Genomic DNA, 23,714 nt, shown 5'->3' on the forward strand with positions numbered 1-23,714 from the left:
AATTTGGGGAGAAGAAATTTGGGACATGCGATATGTAGATGTAGAAAACAAGGGGTGCAGTGGTTTTTTGAAGAAGGGGGAAATCCTGTGGGTTGACTACTGAACGCAGAGATTGTTAATTAAGTAAATTGGCCAGCACATAGCTTGGGGAACACATCGAATCCTTGTCCTCTAATTCGTTACAATTTAAATCCTAATTAAAGTATTCACTCCAAAAAAAAAAAATCTAATTGGAGTTATCGAACCCAATTAGCCAAACCTTTTAGTCAATCTCTTTTTCTTCTTTTCTTTGGTTTAATTTTCCTAATTTTTGGATCCCGTGATTAGCCCTCAATTTAAGTCGACTATGCATCAATACGCCATCACCCACCAATGGACTAGGATGCTATGGCGATTGTCTGTTTACACTCGTCCCCTTATTAACCGGAATCAAAGAATTAGAATATTCTATAAATGAAAAGGAATCAAAATGAGAAAATGGAGGGCGATTCAGATTTCTGTAAATTGATTATAATCTATAATAATATTCCCTGGTTATAAGTTAATTCCATACCGGACCGGTATATACATTCTTATTATGAGAAGGGATGATTCGAGCGTATCTAAACTGATACTATGTTTACTGATAGAATAAAAAGTAGTAAATATAATCTGTAATAATATTTCAGGATTATAAGTTCATTTCATACCGGACTGGTATTTTCACTTTCTTATTATGAGAAGGGATCATTTGAACATATCTAAATTGATACTATGTTTACTTATGGAATCCTACATTGTGTAATGCATCGTCACTTTTATATTGTGATTAAAAGTTTCCGCATTTTTCATGTTTAATCGTGCACTTCATGTCGAATTAAACTTAATATCCAAGTCAATGGGCAAATTTTGGTCGGATTTAGTCATGATTTCCCCAACCAAAAGGGCAATTGTTGCACACAATGGACAGAGACTATTTTTCGGCCGAGGATTTCTAACCAGAAAAAGAAAAGATATCATAATACAAAAACAGAAATAAAGCCGATTAATTATTGGCCTCTTGATGGATGTTTTGATGGCAACGATTTTATGTGCTTGTTTATTTGATGGTTTATTAATTTTCTTTCTATTTTGAGAATTATTCATGTAAACATTAACATCGACAAACATTTATTCCGTTTCCAGAGGGTGTGACATCCCCGGAATTCAATATACTTACCAAACTCAATAAAACAACTGAGCTACGCATTGCGAATATTACACGACTATCGTATCAAATGCAACCTAAGGCTAAATGCACGACAAAACTACAGCAGTAGAGATTGTCCAATGAAAACGGAAAAAACAACTGCTGCAGAAAAATTACGGCATGCACGGAGTGATTAGCAGTATAACTCACCTGGGTTTATCTATCCGAACTAAGATCATTTACTGGACATATTATCGGTTCTTCATTAACAGATATGAGATGAGAATCTCGTTCCATGCATCGGGAACTCCGGGAAGGCACCAGTGGCTGCAATCGGGAACCGAGGGATTATCGCTCCATGTTCCGACGTGTGCATCACTTCTATATGCACCCATTCTTGTGACATGGAGGACAGTCATACGAACCGTCATTTTCTTGACAACCTTGATTATTGCCTCCGAAATCCAGCTGCGGTCCTTCTTGTTGGTCTTTGTAGAAGGGCGTCTGGTAACTTTGCATGAGTTCCGGTTCCTGCCACTGGAAAAAAAGCGGAACGAGGGTGAGTTCTTTCTTCTTCAGCCCCACAACAGAGAAACTATCCCTTGGCAGAGAATGGTAATGTTTCGCTACATTCATTTAATATGGCCCGGGTACATTTTCTGTCGCCTTCCCTCTTGTTCTGCTGCATGTCACGTCCTTGGAGTATGACGACAATGAATTGTGAGGATTTAGATGACTCGGAATGAAGTTTATCAAGCCCAATATTCTCCAATGTTCATCATGGAGAAATATTTTGGAGGTTCCTACTGGCCAAGATAACTTCCCACACATTGAACATCACTCGGGTGAATAAATCATTTCTGAAGCTTAGTGTCCCAGGTTTAGATTTGAGAATTTAACATCAACAATGTGCGGTCAACACATCTTACTACCAGTAGAAAGCTAGGGCAATAGTCGAAATAGAAAACCAAGCAATGTCCCGTGGCATGTTAATAGTAACATTACGCACCTCCAATGAGAAGACTCGAAGGTTCGGAAGAACATTGCTGTTCTATTTGTATTGATGTTGTTCTCCACCCAAGAAACCCACGTCTCCAATGCTGTACTAAAAGCCGAAGATATGGGCATCCCAAGCTTTAAAGACCCTCCTTTCTGAAAATACCAGCCCCTGTCTGCAAAAACACGTTAGGAAACCCGAGCGAAAACATCTACTCTATCGCGAAAAGCAGTACCCAACAGTAAATACAGATTTTAGTCAGATCAAGCTTTCAAACGGGTTAACAGCTACTGGAAGTAGATGACTTACATGTCAAAGAGCTTAGTAGGAGTCCACCAGTGCCCTGAATTGAACACCAGAACATCCGAATCGATCCACTCGTTGCTAATATCATCCAACTTATCGAGCTTAACTACTTTCTTGACCCTCTTGGGTGCTCGTCTCGGGACAGGACCTGGCTGCACGAGGAAGACTGACCGATAGAAATCGACCCTGAAATTGTGCGAACTGAATCTCACACCAAGGAACCTAATCTGCTTAGTGATTTTATTCCCATTGACCTCATACACACTCTTCTTATCCTCCACTCCTGTCATGAGCATACAGATAAAAGACTCCCACTGCGTCCGGCTCAAGGAATCACCGGCAAAAACCACACGTTTCCCTCTCAGATATTCGAGAATTTGGCGCACGTTGAACCGAGGAATATCACAATGCTTGGGTTTCCACCGCCACTTCATAAAGCCCCGATCTTTGCGGCCGTTGGATAAACAATCGAATCCCCGCTCTGCAAAGGGACATTCAGAAGCATTGTACAGAGGGTAACGCTCATCTCGGACCCAACCTCCTTCAAACAAATTACACTCACTCGCCGAACCATTCGACCTGGGAACCTCATAAGTGCGGATCGGTGCACGAAACTTGGGGAACACTAACAAGTAGGCAAATGTTATGGCTAACAGGAAGGACAGAAAAGACCCAATTGCAAGAACTCCATTGAACGAGCTGAAGATCGAAAATTTACAGTGACCCTTCATTCCCTGGAGCCCGAAGCCGAAGACCCATTTCCACAGAGACCTCAAATGGACAAAAGACTTCCATTTTCTCCAGCTGGGTCGATTCCCCATCTCCGTCTCCCCCAATTCCATGAACCGGAAGCTAAGCAGCCAACCCCTGAGAGATTCACCCATGCAAACAGTCAAATTGCAATCCTACGATTACCAACACAGAGAACTCCTGAAAGTACAAGTCTGGGAGATTGTGTACCTCTTCAAGCGAAGGTCAATGCATGATGAACATCAGAAAGGCAGGAACTCCGACACTTGCGGTGGCAGCTGCTCCACCGACAAGTGGGGGGCTTCTGCAGGAGAGTTTGATTCTTGGAGTTGGCGGAATGGGTAGAATGGAAATTGAACTGAGGGACAGATGTTTTGGGCAAATCAGGACAGCTCGATCCAACTGCTGTCGGTTCACAGGTTGCTGTCTGAGTTTGGTCTCGACTTCGTCTATTTTTGGTCCCAAAGTTGTGATTGCACTATTCATATTAGTAAAGTAGCTTCATGCTAAATGAATTATACGTTGTAGATTACACGTATTATCGGTCACGGAACTCAAGAAATTGCCTATAATAAATTAGTTGAGGATAAATTATAATTGTCGTTTGATTTTAGTAGAGACAAAAATAATTGAGAAAATATATTATTAAAAAATAATTTTAATAATTATTAAAAAAGTATGTGAGGAAATTTAATTATAAAATTGAAAAAAAGATAAAAAAGTAATATACAGTTAAAAAATTTTAATATTTAAAAATTAATTATAATAATGATTAAAAAAACATGCGAAAAAATTTATCCTTAAAATTAGAGAAAAATATAAAAAGTAATGATCGTACTGTTGAATTGAGAACGACTATAGTAAAGTAGATTGGAGTGGAGAAAGAATTAAATTTTGAAACTAAACAAACCCTATGCTTCCATTCGACACACCTTTTAACTCATTGCGCCTCGTCAATTTTTGACAGCAAGAACGTTTTTCCAGCAAATTGGCCCCCTAAACAATGGTTTTGTGCCAATTCTTGCCCTCCAAATCTGTCGGGCACCCCATAAAATTAATAACTTTCAATTGTGAAATGTCATCAACGAAGAAAAGAATCATCCCTGCAGAAAAAAAGAAATGTTCTACTGTACAAGACAATTAATCACACAGGAACAACTGCTCAGCGAATATCATGCAGCTTCAGCACGACGAACACATCCCTCTGTTTCGATATAGATTTGATCTTTTCTGTGCCCACCATTGCTCAGCCAGATAGACAGTCCGATCCGACCTCATTATGCACCGTAAAGCATAATAATATCAGGCTCGGTATGAGCATCATCCCTCATTAGATCAGTTAAGTCTTTTAGTATGGAACGAATTTCACCAGCACGAGGATGGGACTCATCCCCTGCAACAAACAGATTAGTCTTCTCTTCCACCACGACCCAACTACAACCTGGCAACTTCTTAACTCCCTTCTCTCGCATTTCCCTCCTCAACGAGTTGACCTCGTGCCAATTCCCTGACGCGGCGTATATATTCGAGAGAAGAACGTAGGGTGAGGAGTTCTGGGGCTCCGATTGTATAAGCTTCTCCGCTGCCCGTTTTCCCCTGATTTCATCTCCATGTAACCTGCAAGCGCTGAGTAACGTGGCCCAGACCTTGGGATCAGGTTCAAAATTTAATTGGTCAATGAAGCGTTCAGCTTCTTCTAAGAATCCCCATCGGCCGAAAAGATCGACCATACAAGCGGAGTGGTCGGCTCTTGGGTGAATCTTATAGTGATCCACCATCTCTTGGTATATTTCACGGCCCTCAGACACTAATCCTGCATGACTACAAGCAGTAAGAACGCCGAGGAACGTGACATCATCGGGAGAACAAGAACTGTGCGATTGCTTCATCTCATTGAAAACCTTAAGGGCTTCTTCAGCAAACCCATTCTTGGCGAACCCAACAATCATCGAGTTCCACGAGACCACATCAGTTTTTGTCTCCATCTCATTGAATACTTGAGTAGAACTGTGGACCTCCCCACACTTAGCATACATGTCTATGAGAGCAGCACTGGTCAACTCGTCGGAGTTAAAGCCTGTGTGGAAGACAAGCGAATGAATTTTTCTTCCTTCAGGCAAGGAAGAGAGAGCCGAGCTCGCCTTTAGAATGCTAGCAAATGTGGCTTGATCCGGTAGGATATTGGTATTTCTCATTTCCTGGAAACATTGCAAAGCCTCCACATTGCAGTCATTCTGATTATATCCGGAGATCATGACTGTCCATAATATATTGCTCTTCGGTCTAGGAAACTCTAAGAAAAGACTATGGGCATCTGTCTTCTCTTGAGTGTTCATATACATTCCTATGAGAGAAACACCCAGAAAGTCCTCATAACACCGAAGGCCGCTCTTCAGTACAAGACAGTGGATCTGCTTTCCCAGGTAAACTCTTCGAGGATCTTCACAAGCATCCAAAAGGCTTGCAAATGTAATTGGAGAAGGCCTCAATCCCGCCACCCTCATCTCCCGGAACAAACTAATTGCTTCCTCCAAATCACTTTTGGTTTTGGCATAGCCAGCAATCATAGCATTCATTGAGACCACACTGAGGCTGGGCATTCGTGAGAGAACATCACGGGCGGCTCTGATCTCTCCACACTTCGCATACATATCAATGAGAGAGCTCGCACTGTAGAGGCTTGTCTCCAGTCCCAACTTGACCGCTATGCAGTGGCATTGCTTTCCTCGTTCAAGAGCCTGAATACCAGCGCATGCACTCAATATGCTCGCCAAAGCCACCTCACTGGGGAAAACGCCCGAAAAATTCAGCCGCCTGAACATTTCGAAAGCTCTGTCCTCTTCTCCCTTCTGCACATAACCAACTATTATTGCATTCCACGAGACACTATCCCGAACTTCCAACTGTTCGAATTGCTTGCTTGAGTCCTTGAGTGCCCCGCACTTAGCATACATATCCACCAAAGCATTCCCAACAAACAGGTTTGATGTGAGTTTCTTCTTTATAATAAGGCAATGCAACTGGCGACCTGCTTCTAAGGAATCCAAGCTAGCAGCCACGCTCAAAGTACTGGTGTATGTATATTCATCAGGTTGAAACCCACACTGTTCCATACTTCTGAACATTTCGATCACCTTTTCTGGATACCCGTTCTGGCCATACCCTCCGAGCATTGCATTCCACAAAATGACATTTTTCTCATCAAGTGCATCAAAAATTTTCTTAGCAGACTCCACTTCCTCGCACTTGGCATAAAGATTAAGCAAGGAACTTCCAACGTAAACATTATCTGTGAGCCCAAGTTTAATTGCCTCAGCATGGACTAACGAGCCATAATCAAGAGCTCCGAGACTAGCAATGGCACTCAGCACACTGCCCAACGTGGACCTAGTCGGTTTTACTCCGGACTTTCTCATACTCACAAACAAGTCCAGAGCTTCCGATTCCAACCCCTTCTGGGAATGACCAGAGATCATTACATTCCACGCCACAACATTTGGGTTTGGGATTTTTGAAAACAACTCATGTGCCTCATGGAACCTTCCTAGGCCAGAATACGCATTGATTATGGTGATGGAGGTCACTTGATCAGGAACAAGGCCGAATTGCAGCATCTTGTTGTGTAGTTTGATAGCTTCTTCCAGCAAGCGCACCTGAACATATCCTGAAATCATAGCCGTCCAAGAAACCATGTCCGGGTCCATGGCTCCATCAAAAACTCGCCTCGCATCTACCACGACTTCACATTTTGCGTACATATCAATGAGTGAACTTTCACAAAAAGTACTCTTTTCCCACCCAACCTTGATTAAATCACAGTGTGCTTGCCTCCCGAAGCTCACATCCGCCATTCTCCCACAAGCGGAAAAAACAACAGCATAGGTAAACTCATTAGGCAACAACTCATCCTCTCTAATCAATCCAAAGAGCTTAATCACACGACTGAGCTCTCCCCGCTTTGAGTGCATCGAAAGAATCGAGTTCCAAGCAACGACAACCCTGTCCTCAAGCTCACGGAACGCTTTCTCGGCGAAGCCCTCATCGCCACACTTGGCGTACAGGTCAAGGATGGCGTTTCCTAGAGACACTTTTGATCCCACCCCAAGTTTCAAGCTTTGGCCGTGGATGACCTTGCAGATTCTTAAAGCTTCGACCCGTTGGGGTATTTCGTCGAACAGGTGGCGGGTCTTGATTTTCTTGCACTGCCGCAGGCATGCTTGGAGCAGAGAAGCGTAGTTGCTACGTGCAGGGTATGGAGAAGGGTCAAGGTGTGGGGCAGGGCTGAATGGCTCGTCTGCAACAGTTGATAGGGTGGATTTGTTGCTTGAACAGAGACGATTTGCAGGGGAAGTTGGTTTCCTGCAGAAATGCCTCACAAGGCGCATCGACTCTCAAGACTCACCCGATCCTACTGAGTCCGCTCGCTACTTCACGTCAACGCGTCAAGGTCCCATTCATCTCGCAACGGTGTCGTTTTACTGGCCACTTCTTTCCCTTTCTATTTTGCTAAAGGGGACTATGAACTTTGTGTTCTTTTTCAGAATGGTCCTCCAATCTTGAACTCGTATCTCAACATATGCAAAGAACCTTCTTGTTTGATTAGAATAATCACAATTGATCTCCAAAAGGATTATGACTTTTCTAAATATTTGTCACCATCAATGCCGATAAAACTTTCATCGGTGAAAATTTTGAAGGCATACTGCAATCGCCATTTATAAAGGGCATGGCGAATTAAATTTAAGAAATTCGTAACATTCGAGAATGAATCGATTTATCATTTAGAACATAGGAAAACGCCAATTTTTGGCTCAATTTCCTTTGAACATTTCCTTTCTTTCTTATCTTATTGCCTTTGCAGGGAGTGGAAATGTCAAGAGATTGCAAACAACCAGAATGCAACAAGCAACAATGCAAACTACTCGTAGGATCCTACACAGTTAATCATCAATTGAAGGACGCGTCGTGTTGGGCAACCTGCGGCCCCGGATGAATGAACTGAACAAGTGTAGAGCCCTCGAAGGCTGCGCGTAAGGCACCATATGAGCAGCCCCACGGACTGTTGCAAACGTCAGCAGATTCCCGTACTCGGTCGCCCAACCACCCACCTGATTGATAAGAAAATCCATGGCATATGTTACTATTGATTGTTCAGAAAAGCTGAATAGAAAAAGAAAATGGAGCCTATCTTTGTATGTCACGTTGCGTATATTACAGGTCTAGGGTGTGTCTTGAACGAGTCAGATTTGCATCTGTTCATACTAATTCCATGCTTTACCACATAAAGTGAATGAAAAGGTCCGTATATTGGTTGATCTGCAACAGCATGTTGCGCTTACAGACCTCAAAACCATAAGTCGAGGGGTGAGATGAAAGTACCTGGCCTTTGTGGAACCAAGCTCCATAGGGTACACTGATCCCGAACTTCAAGTCATGAGCTAGCTCACGAACAAGAGTTCGAGTACCAAGCAGTGGCACGACCGAATCTTGATCACCACTACAAGAATTGAACAGAATTCACCAATCAAACTCCATGGGATTGAAGTAAATACGAGCAAAGACACCTCCGCTTGATAAGCAATTCAAGTGGGATCAGGGTGATATAATAGAAAAGGTTACCTGAAAACCCAGACCGGTATATGGTTTTGGATTATCCTCTTCAACAACGGTAGAATGTTGATGTTGCCATCCGTGTCGCTGTAATTTAAAACTCTGCACTCCAAAAGAAACTTGCAGGATAAGTTAAGGGCTCTTCCGTTTCGTGGAAAACCACCTATTATTGACACAAATTGTGGCATGTAAGGACTAAGGACTAACCCACTGCACATAGACCATGGATAAGGCAAATTGGTTCGGTTCGCATGAAGAGCCTTCTGAACCTCGGGAAGGTTGAAGTAGAACCGCCTTTCGTAGGTCATGCATACATCGACTCCAATGCTAATCTTGGTCGCCTTTAAGAAAAGAAAGATTTTCCTTCCTAAACCAGTCTTAAGGAGGAATATCCAAAGAGCAAGAATTGGTGTGAAGTTTAGTACCAGTTTTTTCAGCCTAAGTTCTTGTTCCACAATGGACGGGTAGCAGACATCGAGGATCACATCATAATTGTTTATGTAGTCACCAACGATGCTGTCGGCTTTGTTTGTGGCTTCGTTGCACAATTCGCTCACATTGTGGGGACTTGCATAGGTGTAATCATCGAAATCGCACTCCCCCGTGATCTTAAGCCCAATCTCATCAGAGATCATTCCGTGGGACCAGAAGAACTCATATGTGGCTCGAGCATCATAGTCCAATCTGAGAAGTGGGTTCCCTATCTGCGAGAGATAAGAGAAGACTACAATTTAAACCGGAATACGTAGTTAAAACGGGGAGAATCTCGGTTCGATATCGGAAACTGAGATTGAACATGTTCTTCCCAACTTTTTGAACCAGGTGGAGCCAAGCAAAGGTTAATATCTTACAGCAACTCCTTTGAGATTGAACTTGAAACCGGTCGAACGCGCATTATGGTCGAGCAGAACGATTGCTAGCTGTGGTATGTAATGCCCTGCAAACGAGTCCAGATAGTTATATTTCGGGAGATTCCTATTTTCCTCCAAAAATCAGATTGAAGACCGGGAAATGTTTCACCTCCTTGAAAATGCACAAACATCTGTCTGTTAAAGCTGAATAAAATGAGATCGAAGAATAAGTTAAGACAAGACCTGCATAGCTTTCTCCTGCGAGAAACAACTCTCTTGTCTTGAACGCCGGAAATTTCTCGTACCATCCCATCAAGAACGTATGCATATCCATTGCTGTGAATGATAACAGAAAAACAGGAACTTAACGTGTCAGAATTTTATACTTCTTATTCCTAAACATATATATTTTTCCGGGGAACAAATATGTGATATGATTACCAGTGGAATCATCCCCGCAACTGTAATCAGAAGTCGTGTTCGAGTACGACCATCCTACTCCTGCAGGAGACTCAACGAAAAGGAGATTTGAGGCTGCAAAGACGAGTAACATCAATATATCAAATTTGAGCACTTTGAAAGAATCAAGCCGGTTGAAACAGGCAAATTCATTTAGATAATTAGATTGAAGAAATGAAATTAAACCTCTGTTCCATGACATGGAATTTCTTCGAAGTCCTCGACCATCACCGGTAGGATAAAATGGGCCCAGCTCAGTGAAGGCACCTCCACCGACAGACGAACATCCTGGGCCTGCGCAGAAATTCCATTATAGTGAATATTACTTAGTAGTGTACCATATACAGTAACTCAATATCCCCGTTAAAAGACCGGAACACCGGTTATATAATAAGACCGAGCTTCAACAGTCATTGTAGAATTCTGCTAATGTGATTCTGATTCGTATACCCTCTAGAAGATATTAAATACATGGAGTGAATATATTAGATTCACAGAATTCAAAAATTTCCATAGAAAAACAACACAGTCAGGACTCATTGTCAATCAATCTCCTCCTCAAACGCATAGTACAGAGAATCTTGAGCATGAAAAGAGACAAAAAGCAGATAAAGTAAGAGACGAAATGGGCACATCCAATTGAACAGGAACAGAACACGAAGAAGAAGTCATGTGTTCATCTTTTATGGCACAAACCTCCATTGAGCCAGAGGGTGAGAGGCTTCTTGTCGGGGTCCTTGTCTGCCTCAACAAAGTAATAGAACAAGCTCCTCCCATGTCTCAAATCGACATCTACGTACCCGGCAAACTGCCTGAACCCGACCTCGGGCTGACCGGGCAACCTCGCCACCAAGTCCTCGGCTGGGAACCCGCTGACGCCGACCAACCCCAACAGCCCAACCGCTAATAAACCCAAAAAGACCAAAGCTTTACCCATCTGAAAACAACTTCAAGAACCCCTTCTACTGCAGAAAAGAAACAACAGACCCTTCATCCATTTTCACTCGCAGCTACTCAGTTTATATAATGGAGCAAGCATGAAAGGGGGGGGGGGGGGGGGGGGGGGGGGGGGTCTTGCTGAGTGAGGGACCGAGGTGTAGTAAGCATTAATGGATAGTGATGGAAGATGATGGTGATGATGATGGTGTTTTGTTGTGCATGCCCCCTTCGGAAATCTTTTATATATATTTTTTTTCTTTCTGTTATAACAGCAGGCACGTGAGGCTTGGCGAGGCTTTAAGGAAAAGGCATCAGCGTCCACATTGGAGCAGCAAAGCTGAGATTTTTATACTGAATTTGCTATATTTCCTCGCCCCATGTAAAGACCATAACAGCTCATGACTCGACAGAGGGAGAGAGGGAGAGAGAGAGAGAGAGAGAGAGAGAAGAAGAATGAGACGTTGGGAAGGTGCAGAGAGGAAGCTGCAGGCTTCTACTGGGGGAGTGTAGCTGGCGTTTTATTGGCAAGTCCGCACAAAGCCGCAAACTGTGCCGCGGAGAGCACAGTGACGGACGCGGGCATTTGGAGCAAGGGGGAGGTAAGTTGAATGAGTAACAATCATTGAATATTTAGTCGAATATGGGATAATGAATTTAAAAACATAAGGTTTTCGACTTAGAGGAAGGAAATTATCATGATTAATTGCACCAATAGTCTAAAAGTTTTATAAAGGTTACAGATTAGTCCATTTTTTTTTAAAACTTGTTGATACACTAAGTTTTAAAACCATTTCTATATAAGACATTCTGTTATCTCGCGCTTGACGCCATCAACTATTACTGACGTGGTCAATACTATGTATCCGCTTTTATCACGTAGAACCAATTATAGTGCGTCACATCATAAAATCTAAAAAAATACAAAAAATAAAAAATATGTAAATAAAAATAATAAACAATTTCGAAATGCTTTTAAAACTTAATGTACTGATAAGTTACTAAAGAAACTTTTTGGATCAACCTGTAATCTTTATGAAATTTTTTAAACTATTAGTACAATTAACCCTTATAGAATAACATGTAATATCTTATATAAAGTCAAAATTTTAGGAGGCGACTCCTCCTTCAACCCCGCTTTGATCAATCTTTGAACATGGATTCCTATGTTTTTTGGGAAGTTATGACGAGCAACTATTCGTTGATCACTACCTAGTCACTTATAACGTTCAATTAACATGTCTGAAAGTATAAAACTAACCTCACAACGATGTCATAAAATTTTTATTTATAAATATTATGATTGGTTATTACTCGCTCAAACTTAATTAGTAATACTCAACCCTTTTTTTTTTACAGCTGTGAGTATAATACATTATATGAATGGTTGGGTCCATGGTGCACCGGGAGCACGGAGTTCTTGCCAATAGGTAGCATCTATTTGTTTGGTTTTGACCAGTGCGGTATCTGCGAGGGAGGCAAAGAGAGACGTTGGGAAGCAGCACGTTGGAGCCGCATTCATTTATTTTTGGCATTATTTTTGAAAGTTTTCTCTCATGTAATTAATGCTTTTGAGTTTTCTGTAAAAAATATATATATATATTGGATTTGGGTCAATCAAAAAAGAAAAATATATATATGAAAAAAGGAGGCGTATTGCCGTTAGATCATTGGTAACAACCGGAACATAGGTATTTCAAGTTCGATTTTCTCTCGTGAAATTACCGTGTCCCTTTATATAATTTTTCTTTTGTATTATGTCTTTAGCTTGAATGTATTGTACGTAACGAGTATATCACGTGTCACTATGTCACTAGACACATAAAAAAATTCTATTTTTATCAATGGTAATTTTTTTTTAATATTTTATAAAATCAATAAAAATTGAGGATTCTTATCAACTCGTGATATTGCCACATAATATATATACATGTCTCATATAAGATTGTCTCTCTTTTGTAATAGAAAAAAAAAGGAAAATAAATATGAAAATAGATAAATCGAAGGCATCTAATCTATCTTGTTTTGTTTGGCTTTTTCTTCCGCTGCTTCTTGGTCCAACGTTGCATTTCACGAAAAGACAATGAAGATGTAGTCATAGAAGTTCCTTTTCTTATTTTTTTTTTAAAAAGATGTATGGAATTGTATATAAATTATTCTAAATATTCACTTCACTTTTAATAGGAAGAAGGAAAAAAAAACTCAGAGAATAATAAACAGAAATCATTTTCGAGATTTTTCACGTAATTAAATAAGTATCTGTAGTCATGTAGAATACGATCCGCATTTATTTATATTTATATATATATATAACGAGATTTTCATTCCATTGATTTTAGCCATTGGAATACATGCGTGGGTTGAGTTAGATATAATATGGGAAAGATGGTTTTTCAGCTTTTACAAATTAATAAATCTGGTCGACAATAAACTATTCATTTTGTCGAGACATGTGCTAATGACTATAATAAAGCTTACGTATATATTGAGAATATAATTGGTTGCATGCAGGAGCATACATATGTATTATTGTTTGACCATATGGGAAGGTAATGATACCATTCGAAACATACACACACACACACACACAAAAAAGGGATGGATCTAATACCATCGAAAAATTTGAAAGGTTGAAAGCTCTCGACAAAATGATCGATGACGATCTATCTGCTCCAAGTGGTATCTGAATTAATAGGTCAATGGCATCCGTCTATAATAACAATGTGTGCCAGCACGAGTGAACTTATCGCATGTGCTTTATATATTACTAGATACTATAATTGGTTAGACTCGTCTTGCGTTGTATTTCTTCCGAGTGCAAAAATGTATAGCCAATGAAAGATTTCATTTTAAACTAATCATATGGAGAAAGTCGCGTCTCTCTAATGCAAGCTGGCCTGCTCCGTGATCTCGCTAATGCAATTCAACTCTCTGATCGTGATAGGGTCACATGGACGGCTCACAAATCCGAGACATTTTCTGTTGCTAGTGCGTGGAAATGCTTTAGTCCCAGAAGCCAGAAGATGGAATGGAGGAACGCAATCTGGTTTGAGGGGCAGTTTCCTCGATCCTCTTTCATTAGCTGGCTTTGTATTCATAATAGATTGAGTACAAAAGATAGGCTTATGAGTTGGAGAATCTCGATTACTGCACCCGAATGCGAATTTTGTAGTTTGGAATTGGAGACCCGAAATCACCTCTTTTTTGAATGCCCTATCACCCAAGGGATTTGGAGAAGTTTATTAGACCGTGTTGGAATGAACAAACACAATGTCGACTGGAATACGGAACTTTGCTGGGTCTCCTCTCTCCGTGGAAAGAAGCTGGATATTATTTGTCTTAAACTTCTCTGGACTCACTACATTTACTGCATCTGGAGGGAGAGGAACGCCAGGCTCTACCGGAATCAAGTCTCGCCTCCAACAATTATAATACGAAGGATCTTCTCGGATGTGAAAGCAAAGTTGTCTGTTCTCCCTCGATTCTCATGCAAAATTGCACACTCTATCATTGCGAGGCATATGTTTCACCATTTTGATACTGCAACTAGTTGACTTGGGAGTAGCTCTTGGGTATTTTTTATTTTACTCCGTATAGAGGAAAATGGTATTGGTTTCTGATGTAAATTCATCTGTTATCAATGAAGTTTCATCATTTATCCAAAAAAAAAAAAGTCGCGTCTCTCGGGACCACACACTATCGATGGTAATTAGCTCACTTAACTTGGATGACATGAAATACTGGCATATACCATGCCGGCACAACATGCGTGATGTGCGAGTCATTTCACATCTTTATTGCAATCCATCGATCTATTGCGACAATGATGTGAAAATGAATTCCTATCTATCGTAATATATCTTGCAGTGTCATGTCTTTATCAATTCCAAAATTAATATGCGATAATAATCTCCATTCACTAATTAATTAAAGTCTGAATTCAGAAAAGAGAAATATAATCATGAGATTCTAATTTCCCGATTAAATTGGAACAACCAAAGGTGGCCAAGAGGTGTAGTGGTTTTGGTGATCTCAATTTCAATGGTGATTATTGGTTGTTGTGATTTGCTCCACAGATTTTCATGCTTCTCATGAAAATTTCAAGGTTGTTGTGGTTGACTCATAATTAATACAATTAGTACATGATAATGATGATGATGATGATAATGATGATGATAATGATGATGATAATGATGATGATAATGATAATAATAATTATTTCTTCTTAAGATCTTTAGTATAATTCATGTCTTTGTTCCAAAAATTATAGAAGGATCTCGAGCACTCAACCTAAAAGAGTTATCTAAACGTTTATTCCAACACAACTTATTGCTTATTCAGTAAGATATTACCAATATCTAAATTGTCATTTATCCATCAAGCAATATATTTTTAATTAGATAACATATAATAACAACTGCATTTTCATATGTATAAATACTCTCTTTTTTTTTGCTAAATATATGTAAACATACTTAGCCCAAATATTTTTTGCAAGATTCCTCCACTTCAATCGATTAATTAACAATTAATTAATTACATTGGATTATCCTATTAAGATTCCCATCACTCTTGCAATTGAATGACCCCTCACGAGAAAATCCGCACAATATGCAGGTCCATAGTACATGCCATCAATGCCCTCCAAATCATAAAAAGATCAATCTGATTCACTCAACAAATTTTTGCTTTTTGACGAAGTCTCTCTGAATTATATATATATATTTTCGATAAGTATATATATATATATATTAATCTTATCGCGTACTGACAATAACAATGTGATTGAGAATGAGACGAGGTGCACAAGGGAACAACTCGATAAAGATAGACATCGAAGAGCTACATATGATTTAAAGCAGTTTTTGCACCGATCGTGAGCTATGCAAGTTGTATGAAATCACGGGAAAATATCATTTACGCCTCGACACAATATCAACGGCCCAGACCGGGCTTACGATGTGGAATTATACTCGAGAAAGCATCACTCGGGATTCAGATAAGAACCCTAGAGAATTCGCTATTGATGTTCTTGGGGTGGCATCGAGTGTCTTCCACAAAAAGTGCCTTTGGGCATCAGGAGGGGGTCCTGACTGGCCCCATATTACCCCCACATTCTTGTCATGCCCAAAAAAGCCATTCAGCCAAAGCGTGGCAAGGGGAAAGAATATGTTCACGGGCATGGGACAGAGATTGAAAGGTCCATCAGTCAAACCAAAATTAAGAAATGGACAAACATCATATTGTTTGAATTTCTGGGTCGTATCTAATCATCTCACCAAGTACCAAACGTGCATTGTTCTGGTATTGTGGGACAACCGGGGCCCCTCTCGGACCACTGAACCTGCGCATCTATTCAATCAAGGGTTAACCATAGATCAATATATCATTAACATTGATCACAGTATACATCAACGATACAACATGACTGATGGCTCGACCAGTATGGGATCATATGTATGTATATGATATCATATCTCGGAATACAATCGGACAAGGCGTAAGGAGTCGAACGAGGTGTTCAAGCGCCACTCGCGTTGCTTCTTGCTGAGGGGTCTCCCTTTACCTGCCTTCTCTCTGTTCACCCTGACATCGGCTAAGCCCCAGGTGCAAGATCTCGCATCTATGTCGAAAGAGATGAGTCTAAAGATACCATCACTTTCTGAAGGAGATACGCCTTCAGATACTTCACTGGTATATTTTACGAACATCGGCCGTTCCTTGAATCGGTCGAGATCATATGGGACCCGAACAACTCTTTCAACCCCGGGAGATGATACCTGACAGAGAGAGAGGGAGAGGGGAATTCACAAATTCAATTTCCTCGAGCCAATTAACTAAGCACTTGGAACATAGAATTCCTGCAAATTCACCAGTATATCACACACTTTCACTGAATCCTGAAGGGCCTTTATTAAATTTCGGTTCTTGTGTTTCTAATCCAAATGAAGACGCAGTTAAGCATAGGACCGAAATAACTGATCATTGAGTCACTCCAAAAAGGAAGAGGCATGAGGAGTCATTCATTGCACGTATAATTACCTCCAAGGATAATTTCCCCGGTACAGACTTGGCAAGCTCAGCTTCATCAAGACGAGTCCTGTAGGACAAAGAAAATGCTTCAATATCTTCCATACTGGGAGAACCAGACCTGCAACATTGTCGTTACGAGTTCAAATTAGTTTGTGCATCATTGATTACTTCTACGAGAGCAGATTATTCATATAGTCGCCTCCCATCTCAAAGTGTAACAAACTACTTAAAAATGGAGCCACAGTGGTTTCATAAAAAGATAGATTTTTTCAAAGGGGCTCACTTGTTGGAAAGAGTCTCTATTCGGACTTGAATAGTGGAATTGGACAGTGTTTTGAACGCATATATTTGGAGTTCGCCATCGAATGACTGAGTAACCTCTTCGGCTATCGCCAATGCTTCCTTGTCCCACCATGTCCCTGCAAGAGAGATTCCGCCTCCTCCTGCTCCATCTCCGACCTTTTTCCGCAATATCCCAAACCAAACAGCATTCACTTTTCAGCAGATTTGAAAATAGCATTCTGAAGAATCAAATACTTGAAAGTATTTAAAGATCACAACTCACATAAAGAGTATCATCTTCGGGAAACTCATCCTCGAAATTGTCATCCTCATCTCCATCGAATTCCTCTGCAGGTTAGATGTACCGCCCTCAGTTTAACATAATAAATAGCAAAGGCCCCCGGACTCATTCCAATGCTGAACTTAGGAATCATTGCAGAAAGTCATATGGAACCAATAAGAAGTAGAACCAGTATATCTAAAACTTGAACCGACAAATACCCAAATGTGTGTTGAGTCTGGTTTTCAGGTCATCGGGTATACCAGTAACAGCCCCATTCCAACTGCCATAACTACAAATCGTGTTAAATTAGTTCTATTCTTGCACTCTCAACAGTGCCTTTGATCAGACGACTTGGACTATTGACACTAAAACCCTGTTTGGTACAACAGGATGGCATTGTCGGAGATGGAGAATCCAACAGTTTTATATGTCGGTTCCTTTTCCAGTGCATCTCACCAAACACGAGCACGGGGAATCAACTTATCGGGAACACTATGGAAGCAATGACATTAACTCCCAACGCTCTCATATATATCCAGAAAACACGGGCCAAAAGTCACAGCATCTTATTTCCAGAGCATGAGAAATTCATTAAGTACTAGACAAAATCATTACGTAACTGCCTGTTCGTCAAATTAAAAGCTATGCTACCGAACTGCTCGGCAATGCAATGTACATCAAGAAATTCCAGAGCAACACCGGAATCTTGACTCGGCGAGGAATCACGCAAACCAGAATTATGAACAGAAACACAAATACAATATAGCTAACATACCAAGCTGGAACCTTTGCTTTAGTGGCATTATCGCGAATGACGAAGAGGGGACCCAACCCAACCCAAGTACGCACAAAGGGACTATAAAACACAATTCAGAGTCCATTTCTCATCATCCAAACAGAGAGGTTCAACTCACCGTCATCAAAGTCCCCAAGAAGGAGCTCTTCCTCCTCATCCTCTTCCTCATCGACCGACCTTATTTCTTCGATAATTGTGGGCTTGAGAACCGGCTCCGACCTCGAGTTCTTCTTCTTGGCATGAACAGAGAGCCGCCGGAGGCTAACGCTGTGAGATGAGGAGGCCGAGAGAGGGAGGAAGAACTCATGGGCCCGGCTAGAAGGAGAGCATGGGGCACTGATCCTTAGGATCGGCTTCGGAAAAGCTGTCGAGGCCATCAATGGAGGAGCTTCAAGAAGCTGCAACGGAAGGTTGAAGATAAACCCAGCAGCAGAGGTTTATGTTCGGTATAGTTCAGGCCTGGGCATGGAGGTAAAATTCCAATTTCCCCCCTAAAGTTTTCCCACCTTTCATTTCGGCCCTGATTATGGAAAACTATGAGAATTTTGGATTTGGGGAAAGCCTGTGCTCGACTACGATTGGTTTGAAGTATCGCTCTTACCTTCTTTATCCAAATCTCGAGCTGATCAAGAGTGGTCGAATTGGAAAAGTTTGACGCGTAATTCAACTCATTACGTCTCAGTCAATTAAGGAGCATCATACATTCCAGAATCTTTAAACAGGTGTAGAATCAAGTCGGACTCAATATGAAGAAGCTTTCGGACCGGGTTAATCACTCAAATTATGTATGCAATATGCTTGTATAGTACAGAAAGTTCGACCATTGTAACTGCCAAATAATGAATCGAAATAAATGTCACCTACATTTGAAGAAGTATGAGAGATGTATGATAACCTATGATGTCACAAAGATGGGAGAGAAGCGGAGCCAAGCTTTAGTGGTGGAGGGACAGTAGTTGTCGAGTTATCGGTCCAGTTCTTCTCACCCCAGTGCCACAGCATACTTTCCCAGAAGCAGAAATCCTCCAAACATGTCTTTAACCGCTTGTCCTTGATCTTTATCTTCCAGTGACCGTCTGTGTAGATCGCCTTCTCAGCCTGCCTCCGGTCCCACTCCAGAGCCGCCTTCTGCTTCGACCGGAGCAAGCAGAACTTGTGCAGGTTCTTGGGCATTGCATCGTGGACCTTCCACCACCTCTTGTGGGCAACGTCACTCGCAAACTCTTGTAGTATGTCCACGTTCCAGTTACAGTCGTAGTCCCTGAAACAGAGCCAGGGTTTGTTCCCAAGGTAGTGGAGGACATAGAGGATTGGTGGATCCGCGCCGAAGAGGCGGGTCTTCATTGCCTTCTTCTCAGGCTCATCCCCTTCCCAGAAGTGTTTCAAGAAGTTCATGTGTTTAGGGATCCGGTGCCACCACGTGAATACCTCGTTTAGGTACCCCTGATCACCTCCATTGTAGGACTCAATCTCGTTGATGTGGTCCATGAGGAGCTGGAATGTGCAGTTTGAGGGCTCAACCACCATTACACCAGAATTGAAGAGAGTAGCATTATTTCCTGTTGCAGAAATTTCCGGCATCTCAAAGAGGAAATCAATGTTTCTCAATATGAGCATGTCAGCATCAATGAAGATTATCTTGTCATAATCCGTCAACTGCCAGAGACGGAACTTGCTGTAGTTCCATTCATTATAAGCATCAGGTTCAGCCTTAGGATTCCTGATCCTCGTAATTGTGTGAATTTTCCAACCTGCAGCTTCTAATCCTCCTCTGTGATAGTCCGTGATCGATTCATCGACGAGTATCACGAGGTCCCGAGTTGAACCTGCCATGCGGATACTCTGAGCTGCAGCGATTGCCCCACAAACATAGAAGTGAGCAGAGTGAAGGATCGTTGCATAAGCTTCTCGGCTGGCCCTCTCCGAATGGAAGTTCTCTGTTATGATATAAAGAACAATATCATTTTCACTTCATTTTCATTGTAACAAGTGATTCATATTGCCATCATTATATATAACATCCCGGACCCCATCGTGCAGAGTCTTATACCTGTTTTCAGACCCTCATGTTTCTTTCTTCTTCTTTTTTACCCCAAAAATAACGCAATAATTAAGAGTAGAACCACTGTGTTAACCTGTTACGCCCCTATTACTATCCTGATAGGCTGTGAATTTTTAAAGAGCATTTCATTGTAGGCAGTTTGAAGCATAGAAGCTAATATGACAGTAAAGATCTTGGCTTATGTGATAGAAGAGAAGGCAAAGAAACAGATTTGTAGCTGACCTTTAGCCTTAAGAGGCACAGTAAGTTCACATGATCCCACCGGAAGTCGGACCTTTTCTCTCAGTTTGTTCAGGTTCGGCTCATATAGCCAAACATTTCCTTCGTGTATAAGCAGTTCTTTGCAAGTGAACAGATTTGGGATTGGAAAGCACTCTGTCACAAAGAGTACACGGACTGGATGATAGCTCTTTGCAGAGGCAGCAAGCCCACCTGCTGCAAGCTGCAAGTGCAAACGAGCCACATCTCTTGACCACTTTCCTGACTCATTACATGGAAGCTTGACAGCAAGGAGATCAATCCTCGGTTTTCCTGGAACTTGAAGCTTAGGTAAAGAGGGACAAGTGGGAACCTCAAAGTCTTCTTCCTCATCTATCCACTCAGGATAAAGTGATTCCCAGGTTACATTTTCTGCCACAGGGTCCAAATGCAAAGTGACGTGTTCAGCATCGGGAATCAGCTGCTTCCACAGTTCAATTTCATCCTCTTTAAAGTTCAACAGACCAATTCCTTTATAGTCATCTCTGTCAGTCAGCTTCTCAATAGCAGTTGAGATTTGGTCCCAGTTGATGTTGAGGGAAGATATATAACGAGGATCTGGAACATTATGCTCTCTCGTCCATCTCTCCATGAAACTGTGCCTGCACGAAATATCCATAAGGACTTTTTGAACTGAATAGAAAAGAAATGATTTCGCTAAATTAGAAGATAGAAGAGAAATGAAAAAAGATGAAGCTCTTCGGACAGAATTGGAAAACACTGCCAAAGTAAAGCAAGAGAAAAGAACTTACCGAGATGCAGAATTGGAGAGATCTGTATTGTAAATTGCTGGAGATCGGTAAAGGGTCAGAAAAGTTCCCAGTAAAATGATGACAAGCACAATTTTTAAGGTTGGTATCTTGCAGTTGAAATTCCTTCCTAGGATGGGAAAGCGGAGAGCCTTTTCAACATCTTTGAAATATCTACTCCTTTGGGACCTTCTTTTGTTCATTTCTTCACTGTAACAAATACATAATTATAAACCATGTTAAGCGAAAGCTAAAGATGAGGCTTAAACTAGAAGAAAGAAGTGGTTGCTGATAAATTGCAAAATGAAGAATAATATAGACATCCCTTTGAGAAGTTAATAAACATGTATTTGGCCCTACAATTTAACATTCAAGTATCATTTTCAAAGCAGAAGTGTTATCCCCATGGAGCAGATAAGAAAAAAATGAATAAGAAAAATAAACCAGGAAAGCATCAATTTGGTGCAGTCTTACATTCTATTTTGCAGAATAATTTCGAAAAGTACAATTTCAAGCTGGCATTGTTCTCTAACCCGGTATATAACCTCTTATATGATGGCAGAACTCAAGGACCTTACAACAAAAAGAGAATAATCTTGAAGGGGAGTATAGTTCATCGGCTATGCCAAGAGAAGCAAAAGAGTTGATACAAAGTGTTTTCATGTTCGTATGCTAATCAGCTGCTACTCTAACCTCCATTCTCAGATCATTCTAATCAGATATAACATCTAACTACTGCTGTAGCCTCCTCTGAGAAGGAAAAGAATCTACTTTGCCCCTTGTCTAACTTTAGTGCCAGTACAGAAGATCATAACTCTGAAACGTAACAAATAACATGAAAAGGAACACAGTGGTTTTCTGCCCAGCAGTTGCTTTCATGAGACTCATGATCATGTATCTTGCTGACCATATTGGTTTCCTAAAATAGCTACTTTTAGATCGATAAAACTCGGGAATGGTGAACTAATGGGGCGGCGAAACCCGAGATCCCAACCACCGAGTCCTCAAATCAAGCCTATGGGAGTTCTCATTTTGCCAATTCAATGGTTGAACTTAAGCGACCTGATGAAGACTTCAAAATTTCCAACCAACACTTCACTCATTACGCTACACTAAGCCTACCAAGCTGTGAACTGACAGATTACTCATGCAGCAGAGATCAAGATGCTGTCTTCTCAAATCGACCAGAATTCACCAATAGCAAAGGAAGAAGCAGTGAACTACAGAGAGAGACTCACTTAGATGAAGCAGACAATCGGAGCCGAGGCTCGACGGGGCTCAGCGAGGCTCCTCTCATCGCCGATCAGTCTCGCCGGCTGACAGGTTCACACCGAGGTCATCACCTGACCAAATCAAAACCTCAGAAATCAGCATTTCACGATCACGGTCAGAACAAGCAAAGGTGATTCATTTTTCCAACCAAATTCTGAACTGAAGCTTCACTCACTGTCCAAAACAAAATCGACTAACTTGCAAGCCCATCAGGGAGAAAGAGGAGATGGAAACCGGAGAATACGCGGGATCTGCCGGGAGGGCGTAGACAGCAATCCGTGTATATGGACGAGGTCAAAGACAGTCAAACGTCAATGCCAAATCAAAAGGAAGCTCAAGAAGGTTTTGGCAATCCTGTTAGGCTTGTATTGAGTCTTGCTCTGATTGTTTCTTTGGCTGGCTTCTCTGCTGCAAGTAAGCTTCACTGCTTGTTCACAGCCATGGGGGAGGAAGAAGAAGAAGAAGCGGCCAATTTCTGTTTTTTCCGATTATGTCCCTGTAAGAAGAAGGAAATGATCGTCACTTGCTGCGTTGACTGAATGCTCTTTTTTTTTTTTTTTTTTTTTTACATCATGGTTTTCGGAATCGCAACGGTTCATAACAATGCAGTTAAAGCCGGGTCAGTCTATATTGTAAAACCCTGCATGAATTTTCTCCATTCATATACTCAAATTCAAGAGTTATAGTTAGGGCCTTAGGAAAGAAACCATCTTATGCTTCTACATTTTTTGCCTCGCGTGCATGTATAATCCGTAACTATTGTGGTATGTTACTCGTGCGATTCACGCTCATTCACTCGCGGTTGTGATCTAGAACAAGGTGGTATTTCATTGCGTCACATTTAAAAAGATATAATCACCTAAGAATTTTTCATACACGGGAACCAGTAATGCTGCAGCAAT

The 23,714-nt window shown here is 41.2% G+C and overlaps 5 protein-coding genes across 8 annotated transcripts; all 5 read right to left on the reverse strand.

Annotated features, from left to right (window-relative positions):
• Positions 1-1,126: 1,126 nt before the first annotated feature.
• LOC116206416 (protein trichome berefringence-like 7) lies at positions 1,127-3,670 on the reverse strand. The gene is made up of 4 exons (XM_031539288.1): positions 3,432-3,670; positions 2,475-3,338; positions 2,178-2,336; positions 1,127-1,705 (listed from the first exon to the last, which is right to left on the reverse strand). Exons 2-4 carry the CDS (start codon positions 3,311-3,313, stop codon positions 1,420-1,422), a joined length of 1,284 nt encoding a protein of 427 aa, XP_031395148.1. The 5' UTR covers positions 3,314-3,338; positions 3,432-3,670; the 3' UTR covers positions 1,127-1,419.
• Positions 3,671-4,113: 443 nt separating this feature from the next.
• On the reverse strand, positions 4,114-7,654 carry LOC116206411 (pentatricopeptide repeat-containing protein At3g09040, mitochondrial). The gene has a single exon (XM_031539283.1). The coding sequence runs from the start codon at positions 7,604-7,606 to the stop codon at positions 4,499-4,501; it is 3,108 nt and encodes a 1,035-aa protein (XP_031395143.1). The 5' UTR covers positions 7,607-7,654; the 3' UTR covers positions 4,114-4,498.
• Positions 7,655-7,978: 324 nt separating this feature from the next.
• LOC116206415 (serine carboxypeptidase-like 42) lies at positions 7,979-11,466 on the reverse strand. The gene is made up of 10 exons (XM_031539287.1): positions 10,838-11,466; positions 10,328-10,435; positions 10,124-10,216; positions 9,926-10,018; positions 9,683-9,768; positions 9,257-9,535; positions 9,039-9,172; positions 8,841-8,933; positions 8,601-8,718; positions 7,979-8,329 (listed from the first exon to the last, which is right to left on the reverse strand). The coding sequence occupies exons 1-10, from the start codon at positions 11,076-11,078 to the stop codon at positions 8,162-8,164; spliced, it is 1,413 nt and encodes a 470-aa protein (XP_031395147.1). The 5' UTR covers positions 11,079-11,466; the 3' UTR covers positions 7,979-8,161.
• A 4,854-nt stretch (positions 11,467-16,320) lies between these two features.
• On the reverse strand, positions 16,321-18,954 carry LOC116205011. 2 transcript variants are annotated; one of them, XM_031537430.1, is made up of 5 exons: positions 18,590-18,954; positions 17,676-17,740; positions 17,394-17,569; positions 17,120-17,177; positions 16,321-16,857 (listed from the first exon to the last, which is right to left on the reverse strand). In XM_031537430.1, the coding sequence occupies exons 1-5, from the start codon at positions 18,846-18,848 to the stop codon at positions 16,549-16,551; spliced, it is 867 nt and encodes a 288-aa protein (XP_031393290.1). In that variant the 5' UTR covers positions 18,849-18,954; the 3' UTR covers positions 16,321-16,548. The 2 variants fall into 2 exon arrangements, with proteins under 2 accessions (XP_031393290.1, XP_031393289.1); XM_031537429.1 differs by having other exon boundaries at positions 17,120-17,228; positions 18,590-18,938.
• A 262-nt stretch (positions 18,955-19,216) lies between these two features.
• Positions 19,217-23,299, reverse strand: LOC116205010 (putative UDP-glucuronate:xylan alpha-glucuronosyltransferase 3). 3 transcript variants are annotated; one of them, XM_031537428.1, is made up of 5 exons: positions 23,057-23,299; positions 22,779-22,883; positions 21,544-21,750; positions 20,756-21,393; positions 19,217-20,408 (listed from the first exon to the last, which is right to left on the reverse strand). In XM_031537428.1, the coding sequence occupies exons 2-5, from the start codon at positions 22,835-22,837 to the stop codon at positions 19,375-19,377; spliced, it is 1,938 nt and encodes a 645-aa protein (XP_031393288.1). In that variant the 5' UTR covers positions 22,838-22,883; positions 23,057-23,299; the 3' UTR covers positions 19,217-19,374. The 3 variants fall into 3 exon arrangements, with proteins under 3 accessions (XP_031393288.1, XP_031393287.1, XP_031393286.1); XM_031537427.1 differs by having other exon boundaries at positions 23,011-23,299; XM_031537426.1 differs by having other exon boundaries at positions 22,988-23,299.
• Between the last annotated feature and the right edge of the window lie 415 nt (positions 23,300-23,714).

Source organism: Punica granatum, chromosome 4, assembly GCF_007655135.1.
Source record: "Punica granatum isolate Tunisia-2019 chromosome 4, ASM765513v2, whole genome shotgun sequence".
Taxonomy (NCBI): domain Eukaryota; kingdom Viridiplantae; phylum Streptophyta; class Magnoliopsida; order Myrtales; family Lythraceae; genus Punica; species Punica granatum.

Excerpts from the sequence above, each read along its gene's own strand:
- LOC116206416 (XM_031539288.1), bottom strand. The coding sequence starts at position 3,313 with ATGGAATTGGGGGAGACGGAGATGGGGAATCGACCCAGCTGGAGAAAA. Across the intron at positions 2,337-2,474 it reads CCTACTAAGCTCTTTGACAT|GGGCTGGTATTTTCAGAAAG; the intron begins GTAAGTCATCTA and ends TTTTGCAGACAG. Across the intron at positions 1,706-2,177 it reads TTCGAGTCTTCTCATTGGAG|TGGCAGGAACCGGAACTCAT; the intron begins GTGCGTAATGTT and ends CTTTTTTTCCAG.
- LOC116206411 (XM_031539283.1), bottom strand. The coding sequence starts at position 7,606 with ATGCGCCTTGTGAGGCATTTCTGCAGGAAACCAACTTCCCCTGCAAAT.
- LOC116206415 (XM_031539287.1), bottom strand. The coding sequence starts at position 11,078 with ATGGGTAAAGCTTTGGTCTTTTTGGGTTTATTAGCGGTTGGGCTGTTG. Across the intron at positions 10,019-10,123 it reads TTGCGGGGATGATTCCACTG|CAATGGATATGCATACGTTC; the intron begins GTAATCATATCA and ends TATCATTCACAG. Across the intron at positions 8,934-9,038 it reads CCATGGTCTATGTGCAGTGG|AGTTTTAAATTACAGCGACA; the intron begins GTTAGTCCTTAG and ends TTTGGAGTGCAG.
- LOC116205011 (XM_031537429.1), bottom strand. The coding sequence starts at position 18,848 with ATGGCCTCGACAGCTTTTCCGAAGCCGATCCTAAGGATCAGTGCCCCA. Across the intron at positions 17,570-17,675 it reads CCGAAGATGATACTCTTTAT|GTCGGAGATGGAGCAGGAGG; the intron begins GTGAGTTGTGAT and ends TTGCGGAAAAAG. Across the intron at positions 17,229-17,393 it reads ATAGAGACTCTTTCCAACAA|GTCTGGTTCTCCCAGTATGG; the intron begins GTGAGCCCCTTT and ends ACAATGTTGCAG.
- LOC116205010 (XM_031537428.1), bottom strand. The coding sequence starts at position 22,837 with ATGAGAGGAGCCTCGCTGAGCCCCGTCGAGCCTCGGCTCCGATTGTCT. Across the intron at positions 21,751-22,778 it reads CGATTGTCTGCTTCATCTAA|TGAAGAAATGAACAAAAGAA; the intron begins GTGAGTCTCTCT and ends TATTTGTTACAG. Across the intron at positions 20,409-20,755 it reads TGTGCCTCTTAAGGCTAAAG|AGAACTTCCATTCGGAGAGG; the intron begins GTCAGCTACAAA and ends ATATCATAACAG.